General features: G+C 45.6%; 1 protein-coding gene across 1 annotated transcript in view; it reads left to right on the top strand.

The window, feature by feature from the left end:
• LOC134983707 (zinc finger protein OZF-like) overlaps positions 1-13,091 on the top strand; it is a 314,293-nt gene extending 301,202 nt beyond the window's left edge. The window contains exons 2-3 of the mRNA XM_063949362.1: positions 10,027-10,908; positions 10,991-13,091. Coding sequence (XP_063805432.1) covers positions 10,068-10,908; positions 10,991-11,847 — 1,698 coding nt within the window. The 5' untranslated portion in view covers positions 10,027-10,067 and the 3' untranslated portion in view covers positions 11,848-13,091. The remainder of the gene's footprint in view (positions 1-10,026; positions 10,909-10,990) is intronic.
• Positions 13,092-13,397: the final 306 nt, after the last annotated feature.

The raw sequence follows: 13,397 nt of genomic DNA, 5'->3' as shown, positions 1-13,397 counted from the left end.
GGTAGCTTCATACGAAGCAATTCCATTCGGGAGGTTCCACGCAAGGATTTTCCAGTGGGACCTGTTGGACAAATGGTCCGGGTCCCATCTCCAGATGCAGCAGCGGATAACCCTGTCGGCAAGGACCAGGGTGTCGCTGCTGTGGTGGCTACAGAGGGCTCATCTACTAGAGGGCCTCAGATTCGGAATACAGGACTGGGTCCTGGTGACCACGGATGCCAGCCTTCGGGGCTGGGGGGCAGTCACACAGGGAAGAAATTTCCAAGAACTGTGGTCAACTCAGGAGATTTCACTTCACATAAATGTTCTTGAGCTAAGGGCCATTTACAATGCCCTAAGCCAAGCAAGACCCCTGCTTCAGAACCAGCCGGTACTGATCCAATCAGACAACATCACGGCGGTCGCCCATGTAAACAGACAGGGCGGCACAAGAAGCAGGAGGGCAATGGCAGAAGCCACAAGGATTCTCCGATGGGTGGAAAATCACGTGTTAGCACTAACAGCAGTGTTCATTCCGGGAGTGGACAACTGGGAAGCAGACTTCCTCAGCAGGCACGACCTCCACCCGGGAGAATGGGGACTTCATCCAGAAGTCTTCCAAATGCTGGTAAACTGTTGGGAAAGACCACAGGTGGACATAATGGCGTCCCGCCTCAACAAAAAGCTAAAAAGATATTGCGCCAGGTCAAGGGACCCTCAGGCGATCGCTGTGGACGCTCTAGTAACACCGTGGGTGTACCAGTCGGTTTGTGTTTCCTCCTCTGCCTCTCATTCCCAAGGTACTGAGAATAACACGAAGGCGAGGAGTGAAAACTATACTCGTGGTTCCGGATTGGCCAAGAAGAGCTTGGTACCTGGAACTTCAAGAGATGCTTTCAGAGGACCCATGGCCTCTACCACTACGGCGGGACCTGCTGCAGCAGGGGCCCTGCCTGTTCCAAGACTTACCGCAGCTGCATTTGACGGCATGGCGGTTGACCACTGGATCCTGAAGGAAAAATGCATTCCGGAGGAAGTCATCCCTACCCTGATCAAGGCCAGGAAGGATGTTACTGCAAAACATTATCACCGCATTTGGCGGAAATATGTTGCTTAGTGTGAGGCCAGAAAGGCCCCAACGGAGGAATTTCAACTGGGTCGATTCCTGCATTTCATGTAAGCAGGGGTGACGTTGGGCCTCAAATTGGGGTCCATTAAGGTCCAGATTTCGGCTCTGTCGATTTTCTTCCAGAAAGAACTGGCTTCACTGCCTGAAGTTCAGACTTTTGTCAAAGGAGTTCTGCATATTCAGCCTCCTTTTGTGCCCCCGGTGGCACCTTGGGATCTCAATGTGGTTTTGGAGTTCCTGAAATCACATTGTTTTGAGCCACTTAAGACTGTGGATTTAAAATATCTCACGTGGAAAGTGGTCATGCTGTTGGCCCTGGCTTCGGCCAGGCGTGTATCAGAGTTGGCGGCTTTGTCTTGTAAAAGCCCTTATCTGATTTTTCATATGGATAGGGCAGAGTTGAGAACTCGTCCTCAGTTTCTCCCGAAGGTGGTATCAGCTTTTCACTTGAACCAACCTATTGTGGTGCCTGCGGCTACTAGGGACTTGGAGGATTCCAAGTTACTGGACATAGTCAGGGCCCTGAAAATTTATGTTTCCAGGACGGCTGGAGTCAGGAAAACTGACTCGCTGTTTATCCTGTATGCACCCAATAAGCTGGGTGCTCCTGCTTCTAAGCAGACTATCGCGCGCTGGATTTGTAGCACTATTCAGCTGGCGCATTCTGCGGTGGGATTACCGCAGCCTAAATCTGTAAAAGCCCATTCCACAAGGAAGGTGGGCTCATCTTGGGCGGCTGCCCGAGGGGTCTCGGCTTTACAACTTTGCCGAGCTGCTACTTGGTCAGGGGCAAACACGTTTGCAAAATTCTACAAATTTGATACCCAGGCTGAGGAGGACCTGGAGTTCTCTCATTCGGTGCTGCAGAGTCATCCGCACTCTCCTGCCCGTTTGGGAGCTTTGGTATAATCCCCATGGTCCTTACGGAGTCCCCAGCATCCACTAGGACGTCAGAGAAAATAAGAATTTACTCACCGGTAATTCTATTTCTCGTAGTCCGTAGTGGATGCTGGGCGCCCATTCCAAGTGCGGATTGTCTGCAGTACTTGTAAATAGTTACTGTTACTCAAATCGGGTTGTTATTGCGAGCCATCTGTTCAGAGGCTCCGTTGTTATCATACTGTTAACCGGGGTTCCTATCACGAGTTATATGGTGTGATTGGTGTGGCTGGTATGAGTCTTACCCGGGATTCAAAATCCTTCCTTATTGTGTTCGCTCTTCCGGGCACAGTGTTCTAACTGAGGCTTGGAGGAGGGTCATAGGGGGAGGAGCCAGTGCACACCAGATAGTCCTAAATTTTTCTTTAGATGTACCCAGTCTCCTACGGAGCCGTCTATTCCCTATGGTCCTTACGGAGTCCTCAGCATCCACTACGGACTACGAGAAATAGAATTACCGGTGAGTAAATTCTTATTTTCCATTTGGAAAGGCAGTCTCTACGACTGGCGGGGCTAGGCCCGCTTCCCACTTGACCTCTGCGTCATACCTACATATGGTTGGCAATGCGGCACTGTTATCAGTTCTGGAGGTTCTTAGGCCTCTGTAATTGCAGAGGGTCCTTGTCCAGATGTTCACATCTTCCCTAATCCCGTAATATCTCACAGCACTGCTGTGGCGTAATTTAATGATTCCAGAACGAGTTCTTCTAGCGAAATCTCTAGGACAAGTGTTCAAAGCACATCTTGGGCTGTAACGGTGAGTACGCCGTTGAGCTTCCACCTAGATTTCATTCCCTGAAAAGGGGTAAAATGGTTCCATCTACTCGAGGAACGCAGGTTCAGAAGTCGTACCTGGATCCTCCTCTCTCAGGAGAAAGTTTGACAGACATTCGCGCAAGGGGAGAACTTCCACGACATGTCTGACTTCTTCGCACAAGCATTCTGTAACGAAGGTCGGACTGACATAGTTTACGTCAAAAATCTAAAACATTTGGTACGTTCCTCTGTAGGGTGGAACGAATGTTTCATCTCAAAATAAAGTTTTGAACACTGGGTTCCAGAACAAACCCACATTCAGTGGCAGTCAGCCCTCTGTTGGTTCCAGGGGCGTTTAGTCAGTGGAGGTGTTCTCTCCAGTTACACTTAATGGAACATAAAATCTGGCGTCCCTCATTGCCCTGGGATGGCCAAGGAGAGCTTGTTTTCAGGCTCTTGGGTTACTTCCAAAGGTTCGAAGGCTTCCGCATCGTCAAAAGGACCTGCGTCTGAAGGGGCCAGTTCTTAATAAACACTTATCGCATATCCGTTTGATGATATGGAAGTTGTGCGGCTGATATTAGCTCGGAATGGTATTCCGAGCAAAGTCATCCCTATGCTATTCGGACAGGGGATGGAGTCACGTCAAGACTTTACCATGGTTTGTCACAACTGAGGGCTTGTGACCGTGACTGGGAGCCTCAGTTGTAGAGGCTGACGGGTACTTGAATTTAGGAGGAGCTGTGGGACTCCTGGACATACGTAGAAGTTGTATAACAAATGCCCTAAGGCGTGACCACGACAACAGGAATATCTTTAAATGCTTTCATTAAACGAAAAGTCAGATAATGTGCAACCAAACAAAAACAGTAACAAGAGAGTCTCTGAAATATTACTGGTTGTGACCAGTAATCTGAAGTATAAGTGGTATGCACTATTGTACTTAGAAGCACAGGTGAAGCATAAAGTGATGCTGGGGTTCGTTGGTAATCTTTGAGTGAAGCTGGGGTTCGCAGATAGAAATGCACTATTGTACTTAGAAGCACAGGTGAAGCATGATGTGATGCTGGGGATCGCTGGAGAGCTGTAGAAGAAGCTGGAGAATGGCTGCTGGAAAGCCGGAGTTCAGACACAGGTGAATCAGGGTAGGCTGTAGAGGGTTAATCACTGGAGTGTCGGGTTACACTGCAGAGTGTAATCACCAGGAAGTCAGGCTGTACCGCAGAGAAAGTCCATAGAACTGCACACTGGAATCACCGAAGACAATTGAAGCACTGACATCCTTCAGTGCTGGGACAGGCTATTTAAACCCACAGGTTAGCAGGGATTGGTGGGCAATTAGGCTCCAGCACTTGTCAGCACCGTGGATAGGAGAAACAATGTCATGTGACTGAAGTCCAACATGGCTGCGCCCATGAACACACACAGAAGGGGAATAAACTACTATAGGAAATGTGTAACAATGGCGATGAAGGCCGCAGTAGCAGAATCACATGCGCCCAGACACGCACAGTGGCCACAGGGACAGTCTCAGGAGGCATTTGGAAGGTAAATACTAATAAGGAATTACCTGGATCGTGACAGTACCCTTCCCTTTAGGAGTGGCCCCAAGACACTACTTAGGCTTGAGGAGGAAATCTGGCGTGGAAAGCCTGAAGCAACTGGATTGCTAGAAGTCATCCCAATCTTCTTCATCTGAAAGGACTGAGGAATAACATGTAGAAGGTTCCTTTCCTGGATTAGAAGTACGAGAAAATTGTGCTTTTGAAGCTAGCACTCCACTAAGGCTTAAATGAAATCTTGTTCTATAACGAGGACTTTTCATACAGAGACCTGTAGAGCTTTTTGGTAATTCTGGAACCTCTTCATGCGTGAAAGCATAACAGGAAAGAGCAGGACCTCCCATAATGCAGCTTGAGTCATCAACAAATTCACCTTCGGAATCTGAATTGAATCCTGATGAACTTGAACTGGCTGGAACCAGAGGAGTCTTTGGACTGACGGATAGGACTTGATTAGATTGGAAGGTGCTGGAATCGTCTGGAACCGAAGGAGGTTGATCCGGACAGACGGATGGGACAGGATTGGGTCCGGAAAAGCTTGACCTGGCTGGAACCGGTGGAAGCTTACTGGAATCGGCTGGAACCAAAGAGGCTTACTGGAATCAGCTGGAACCGAAGGAGTCAGAATCCGGTTGGAAACGGAATGAGTGGTATCCAAGTGTTCAGTTAGACCATCCAGGACCTGGTCCATGCTGGATGCCAACAGGGTGGTGCTCTCTGAAAACGGCAAACAGGAGTTCATAACTGTATCTGTAGCACAAAAATTTCCATCTGGGAACTCTGCTCTGGATACTTCCCTTGGGGCTGAAATTTCGGTGACCCCTCCTGGGGTTGACGAATCAGACACCTCTCTCAGGGTTGTTTTCTCCTGCACCCCTCCTGGAGTTGACAGATCAGAAACTCCTTTTTGAGAAGACGCATATGCCGCTAGTTGAGCTTGAACATTGGATACCCCTCCTGGGGCTGCAGAAACAGACGCCCCATCTTGGGCTGCTGAATTGGATTTCCCTTTAGTGAAGAAAGTCTCATTAAATCTCTTTTTGTTTCCCGGAATTGGAAATGGGGCTCCTGGACACAGGACCCCAATTGTAGAATTGGGTTTTTCTTTGATCAACTTTTATATTTTTCTTGACCGGATCAGAAGGAGCTGAAGATTCCACATAGGAAGGTTTGTAACTATGAATGCTGTGATGTGGAGATCTATCCCACTTCCTTGGCTTACGGAGAGAACAGTCTTTAATAAAGTGATCAGAACCCCCACAGTAGAAGCAGAGTTGAAACTGCATGCGACGCTTGCGTTCCTCTTCAGAAAGTCTAGACCGTGGCTTACTCCGGAACTTATCTTTTCTTGGAGCAAGGGGAAACGACTTGGACATAGAGAGATTGGCAGCTGTAGCATCCTTGTTCTCAGCAAACTGTGGGAAGGCTTTCATGGAGATGGGAGCAGAGATAATAGGAGTATCACAGAGACACTTTGAAATAACTGGAACGATGCTAGAGAGAAGGTCTTGTAACTGAACCAACAGTTGACTGAGAGTCACAACACTGGCCGCCCCTGAACCATGAAGGGTTACTTGGATTCCATCCAGCCGGGTGGAAAGGTCCTGGAGACAGCGAATAACTTGACCCTGTGCAGCCTCCAGAAGTTCTAAGCGTGCTGCAAGTTGTTGCATCAGGTTAAACGCTTGGGCCTGGTCTCCGGCCAGATCCATTAGGTCAGTGCTTACTGTCACAACTGAGGGCTGGTGACCGTGACTGGGAGCCTCAGTTGTAGAGGCTGACGGGTACTTGAATTTAGGAGGAGCTGTGGGACTCCTGGACATACGTAGAAGCTGTATACCAAATGCCCGAAGGCGTGACCACGACAACAGGAATATCTTTAAATGCTTTTATTAAACGAAAAGTCAGATAATGTGCAACCAAACAAAAACAGTAACAAGAGAGTCTCTGAAATATTACTGGTTGTGACCAGTAATCTGAAGTATAAGTGGTATGCACAATTGTACTTAGAAGCACAGGTGAAGCATAAAGTGATGCTGGGGATCGTTGGTAATCTTTGAGTGAAGCTGGGGTTCGCAGATAGAAATGCACTATTGTACTTAGAAGCACAGGTGAAGCATGATGTGATGCTGGGGATCGCTGGAGAGCTGTAGAAGAAGCTGGAGAATGGCTGCTGGAAAGCCGGAGTTCAGACACAGGTGAATCAGGGTAGACTGTAGAGGGTTAATCACTGGAGTGTCGGGTTACACTGCAGAGTGTAATCACCAGGAAGTCAGGCTGTACCGCAGAGAAAGTCCATAGGAGAACTGCACACTGGAATCACAGAAGACCATTGAAGCACTGACATCCTTCAGTGCTGGGACAGGCTATTTAAACCCACAGGTTAGCAGGGATTGGTGGGCAATTAGGCTCCAGCACTTGTCAGCACCGTGGATAGGAGAAACAATGTCATGTGACTGAAGTCCAACATGGCTGCGCCCATGAACACACACAGAAGGGGAATAAACTACTATAGGAAATGTGTAACAATGGCGATAAAGGCCGCAGTAGCAGAATCACATGCACCCAGACGCGCACAGCGGCCACAGGGACAGTCTCGGGAGGCATTTGGAAGGTAAATACTAATAAGGAATTACCTGGATCGTGACATGGTTATTGGAGAAAAGATGTCTTGGTGTACGTCCAAGAAACTTCCTTTAGTGGGGTTCCACGTAGGTCTTTTCCTTCTCTTTCCACAGTCCCGTGTGGTTGTGGGCCTATGATTAGGCTTGCTCAAGGTCCAGTTTTCGGCCTTGTTTGTTTTTTCTTCCGGAAACCATTGGCTGCGTTTCCTGCGGTGCAGACGTTCTTGAAAGGGGTTCTGCGGATACAGCCTCCTTTTTTTTTTTTTTTTTGTGTGCCTCCTACGGAGCCATAGGATGTTTCTGTTATGTTACAAGTCCTGCATTCAGATTCATTGAACCTTTATGAGAGGCAGAATTTCAGTTTCTTACATGAAAACTGATCACTTTGTTAGCATTGGCATCCGCAAGGCGGGTGTTGGAATGTGGGGCCTTATCCCACAAGAGCCCTCTTTGTTTTTTCATGAGTTTTGAGTTGCGCTAAGGACGCGTCAACAATTCCTTCCTAGGGTTGTGTCGGTTTCTCATATCAACCAACCTGTTGTGGTGTCAGTGGCTACTGACATTTCTACTTCAGTAAGTCCTTGGACGTGGTCCGGGCTTTGAAGGTATACGTGACGAGGACTGCTCCTCTTATAAAGTCGGAAGCATTTTTTGTACTTCATGATACCGATTAAAATTGGGTGTGCTGCTTCTAAGCAGACTCTTTCTCGCTGGATCGAATGTACTATTCAGCATGTTTTCTGCGGCAGGTTTGCCGGAACCTAAATCGGTAAAGCATCACTCTACTCGTATAGTGGGCTCTTCCTGGACATCTGCCCGAGGTGTCTCCGCACTTCAAATTTCCTGAGCAGCTACGTGAGCAGGATCAAACGCATTTGCTAAGTTCTACAAGTTTGATACTTTGGCCTCTGATGACCTCCAGTTGGGTCAATTAGTTTGCAGGGTACATCAGCACTTTCCCTCCCCTAGTGGGAGCTTTGGTATAGGCTCCATGGTCTTTGATGCATCCCCAACATCCTCTAGGACATAAGAGAAAATAGGATTTTAATATACCTACCGGTAAATCCTTTTCTCGTAGTCCATAGAGGATGTTGGGCGCCCGCCCAGTGCTGATGTTTTCCTGCACGGTTGTTACTTGTTCAGTAATGGCAGCATTTGTTGCCACTCTTTGGTCATGTATACTGACATGTTTTCATTGAGTTACATGTGGTTGCATGTTATAAATTCAGTGTGATTTGGTGAAATCTCACCACACAGTTTTGTAGTATCCTCTCTCGAGGTTGTCCATCTCCTCAGGCACAGTTCCTAAAATGAGGTCTGGAGGAGTGGCATAGAGGGAGCAGCCAACCCACACTATTCAAATTTTATAGTACCCAAGGCTCCACAGGACCTATCTATACCCCATGGTCTTTGATGCATCCCCAACATCCTCTACGGACTACGAAATAAGGATTTACCGGTAGGTATATTAAAATCCTATTATTATTGCGCAACCAGGACAGCACTTTCTCTTCTTTGCTGTTTTATTATTGCAAAACCCATGTCACCTATAGTAATCCCACATGAGCGTTCATGTCACCTCTAGTAATCCCATATGAGCGCCCATGTCACCTCTAGTAATCCCACATGAGTGTCCATGTAACCTCTAGTAATCCCACATGAGCGTCCGTGTCACCTCTAGAAATCCCACATGAGCGTCCATGTCACCTCTAGTAATCCCACATGAGCGTCCATGTCACCTCTAGTAATCCCACATGAGCGTCCATGTCACCTCTAGTAATCCCACATGAGCGCCCATGTCACCTCTAGTAAACCTACGAGTGTCCATGTCACCTCTAGTAATCCCACATGAGCGTCCATGTCACCTCTAGTAATCCCACATGAGCGTCCGTGTCACCTCTAGTAATCCCACATGAGCGCCCGTGTCACCTCTAGTAATCCCACGAGCGCCCGTGTCACCTCTAGTAATCCCACATGAGCGTCCATGTAACCTCTAGTAATCCCACATGAGCGTCCATGTCATAGAAACATAGAATTTGACGGCGGATAAGAACCACTTGGCCCATCTAGTCTGCCCCCCCTTTTTTTTTTTTTACATTCTTTTTATCTCTAACCTTATTTGATCCTTATTTCTTTGTAAGGATATCCTTATGTCTATCCCATGCGTGTTTAATTTGCTCTAATGTTTTAGCCTTTACCACCTCCGATGGGAGGCTATTCCACTTGTCCACTACCCTTTCTATGAAGTAATTTTTCCGCAAATTTCCCCCTGAACCCCACCCCCCCCACTCCCGTCTCAGTGCATGTCCCCGTGTTCTATTGCTTCTCTTCATTTGGAGAATGGACTTTGTTAAAACCCTTGATATATTTGAAAGTTTCTATCATGTTCCCCCTTTCCCTTCTCTGCTCCAAACTATACATATTGAGATTTCTTAGTCTTTCTGGGTATGTTTTGTAATGTAGGCCATGCACCATTTTAGTTGCCCTCCTTTGTACAGTTTCTAATGTATTAATATCCTTTTGAAGATATGGCCTCCAGAATTGAACACTGTATTCTAGATGAGGCCATACCAATGACCTATACAGTGGCATTATTACTTCTTTCTTTCTGCTGCTGATTCCTCTCCCAATGCAGCCAAGCATCTGACTAGCCTTCCTCATTGCTTTGTTACATTGCTTACCTGCCTATAAGTCATCTGAAATAGTGACTCCTAGATCCCTTTCCTCCTCAGTAGTTTCCAGTATAGTGCCATTACTACTATATTTAGCCTTTGGATTTTTGAGACCCAAGTGCATGATTTTGCATTTGTCACCTCTAGTACTCCCACATGAGCGTCCATGTCACATCTAGTAATCCCACATGAGCGTTCAGTGTTGATCAAGCTCCAGTCTAAGCATCCTAGCTTTTTTTGTTTTTTAATAAACATAAAAGCAATGATTTCAGGAAAAAATGTCAGTTTATAGAATTATATATTGTGTCCTGTAACACCCTGGGTCTTGTCTATTCATTTTATATATTAATGTATTTTATTTCCAGCAGATGGACACACAAGCAGGAACATCTCAGAAGGACATCTAATGTTATCCCTGGATTCTGAAATAACCGATAACGACAGTAGACAGGATTCTCCAGGAGCTAACCCCATTACCCCAATTATACATCCAGCTCTATCAGCTGATCCCTCTGATACTGGGAAATGTTCTCCTGATCACTCTGATATTGGTGCATCTGTTACAGCTCTGACAGTAAATACAGTGTTTCCCTGTTCTATAGATGCCAAATGTTTTACACAGAACACAAAGCGTATTACCAATCAGCCAGCTAAGGCAGGTGAGAGACCATTTCCATGTTCTAAGTGTAGGAAATGTTTTGCACAGAAATCAGCTCTTGTTATACATCAGAGAAGTCACACAGGTGAGAAGCCATATTCCTGTTCTGAGTGTGGGAAATGTTTTGCACATAGCTCACATTTTGTTATTCATCAGCATGCTCACACAGGTGAGATGCCATTTTCCTGTTCTGAGTGTGGGAAATGTTTTCCACGGAAATCACATCTTGTTAATCATCAGAGAAGTCACACAGGTGAGAAGCCATATTCCTGTTCTGAGTGTGGGAAATGTTTTGCACTGAAATCAAATCTTGTCACACATCAGAGAAGTCACACAGGTGAGAAGCCATATTCCTGTTTTGAGTGTAGGAAATGTTTCACACATAAATCAGCTCTTGTTACACATCAGAGAAGTCATACAGGTGAGAAGCCGTATTCCTGTTCTGCGTGTAAGAAATGTTTTGCACGGAAATCACATCTTGTTTTACATCAGAGAAGTCACACAGGTGAGAAGCCATATTCCTGTTCTGAGTGTGGGAAATGTTTTGCACAGAAATCAAATCTTGTCACACATCAGAGTAGTCACACAGGTGAGAAGACATATTCCTGTTTTGAGTGTAGGAAATGTTTAACAGAAATCAGCTCTTGTTATACATCAGAGAAGTCACACAGGTGAGAAGCCATTTTCCTGTTCTGAGTGTGGGAAATGTTTTGTACGGAAATTAAATCTTGTTTTACATCAGAGAAGTCACGCAGGTGAGAAGCCATTTTCCTGTTCTGAGTGTGGGAAATGTTTTGTACGGAAATCAAATCTTGTTTTACATCAGAGAAGTCACACAGGTGAGAAGCCATTTTACTGTTCTGAGTGTGGGAAATGTTTTGCACAGAAATCACATCTTGTTTTACATCAGAGAAGTCACACAGGTGAGAAGCCATTTTCCTGTTCTGAGTGTGGGAAATGTTTTGTACGGAAATCAGATCTTGTTTTACATCAGAGAAGTCACACAGGTGAGAAGCCATTTTCCTGTTCTGAGTGTGGGAAATGTTTTGTACGGAAATCAGATCTTGTTTTACATCAGAGAAGTCACACAGGTGAGAAGCCATTTTCCTGTTCTGAGTGTGGGAAATGTTTTGTACGGAAATCAGATCTTGTCACACATCAGAGAAGTCACACAGGTGAGAAGCCATATTCCTGTTTTGAGTGTAGGAAATGTTTCACACAGAAATTAGCTCTTGTTATACATCAGAGAAGTCACACAGGTGAGAAGCCATTTTCCTGTTCTGAGTGTGGGAAATGTTTTGTACGGAAATCAGATCTTGTTTTACATTGGAGAAGTCACACAGGTGAGAAGCCATTTTCCTGTTCTGAGTGTGGGAAATGTTTTGTACGGAAATCAGATCTTGTCACACATCAGAGAAGTCACACAGGTGAGAAGCCATTTTCATGCTGTGAGAGAAATAAATCCGCTCTTGTTGAACATATTAGACATTACCCAAGTACGGAACCATTTCCATCTTCTGGAGTATAATTATCACTGTCGTCCAATGTTCCTCAAGGGTGAATCCTATCTCTTATGCTTTATAAAATATACATGCTACCACTGGGTGAGATAATCAGACGTCATGGCCTGGTCTACCACTGCTATGCTGATTACCTGCTTTTTGCTCCATGTACTGAGAACCAAATACCAATCCTAGCTGAGCGCCAGGGGTGGATGATGCCAGTTGGCTGTGACTCAGTCTTTGTGAAACATAGTAGAAGCTTCCCAACAAAGGACAAGACTACAGCTTTACCAACCATCTGGATTTATGCTTTGGTGTTCAGAATTGCAAAATACTGAACATGTGCTGAATCTTTGTGTTGTCCTGGTATGTGGCTGACACAGACATCAGGTATCCACCACATACAAATCCACATTCTTCCATCTGTGGACCATAGACAGAATCAAGCACTTCATTCCCTCAGAAGTTCATAGACTACTGCAATGCCATCTACCTGGGTCACCCAGCAAAAGAATTACAGAGCTTGCAGCTAGTACAGAATGCAGCAGCCAAGCTGTTACCTAACCCGCCCGTTCCTGCCACATAACACCCATTCTCTACTCCCTTCACCGGCTGCCTGTAAGATGGAAAATCTATTTCATAATTGGCTAACTGACCTTCCCAGCACAACATTACATGGTCCAAGGTACTAGAAGCAGCTTCTGCGTCCTTACTGCCCTGCTTACTTCTACATATGAAGGACTGTTACCAGCAGTACCAAGAATCTCCTGTCATTCATTTATGGGTTGAACTTTTAGCTTTGCAGTCCTGACCATGGAACTCACTGCCTTGCACAGTCCAAAAGACCACCACTCTACAGACCTTCACAAGCAGACTGGTGACTGCTACTCACACTTTTCATTAATGTACCTCTATTTACTTCCTAAATAATACATCCCAAATGCTTAGGTCTTTTTTCTGCTGTTTATTTTGTATCTTGTTCTTTGTGTAAATGTGAATGTCTAATACCAGTTTCCACAATCTGTATTGCTGCACGACAATATGGCGGCCATTGGAACGTGTTTTCACTTCTAGTTTGCCTAACTTGTTGCAGACACTCATCTTGATAAGGAGTGTTGAGTGTTTTCTGATACAAGATCCTATCCATATATACCCTGTACATTACCATGTGCATTAGAGTCACCCGGGTTCCATCTGCGGTGGTTTGTTGTATGTTACATCTATATGGTGCAGATACTCCCCTGTATGATTTCATAATAAAAGCTTTTGTTTGCGTCTAATTATTACATTAAAGCTTTTATTTTTTTTATCTGTTTTATATTCCCGTCTGAGTAATTACGCCATAATGTCTAATCTCGGAGTGGACACCAGAAGAAACCTTTGTAAGTGTTCCATCATTCTGTTTCGTGTAAGCATACAGGTAAGTGATGGCACGGTGGTCACTGACAGTCACATTCAGGTGGTATAATGGAAGTGGGACTGTCTGGGCTTCTTCTAGTCTACTGCAGAAATAAAAAAATCAGCCTTTATCCTGCTTAAAAAAAAATTAAAAAGCCCATAAATCAAGCTTGGTCGG

The sequence above is a fragment of the Pseudophryne corroboree genome (assembly GCF_028390025.1).
Source record: "Pseudophryne corroboree isolate aPseCor3 chromosome 3 unlocalized genomic scaffold, aPseCor3.hap2 SUPER_3_unloc_21, whole genome shotgun sequence".
NCBI lineage: Eukaryota > Metazoa > Chordata > Amphibia > Anura > Myobatrachidae > Pseudophryne > Pseudophryne corroboree.
This window is presented reverse-complemented; position numbering and strand designations above follow the sequence as displayed.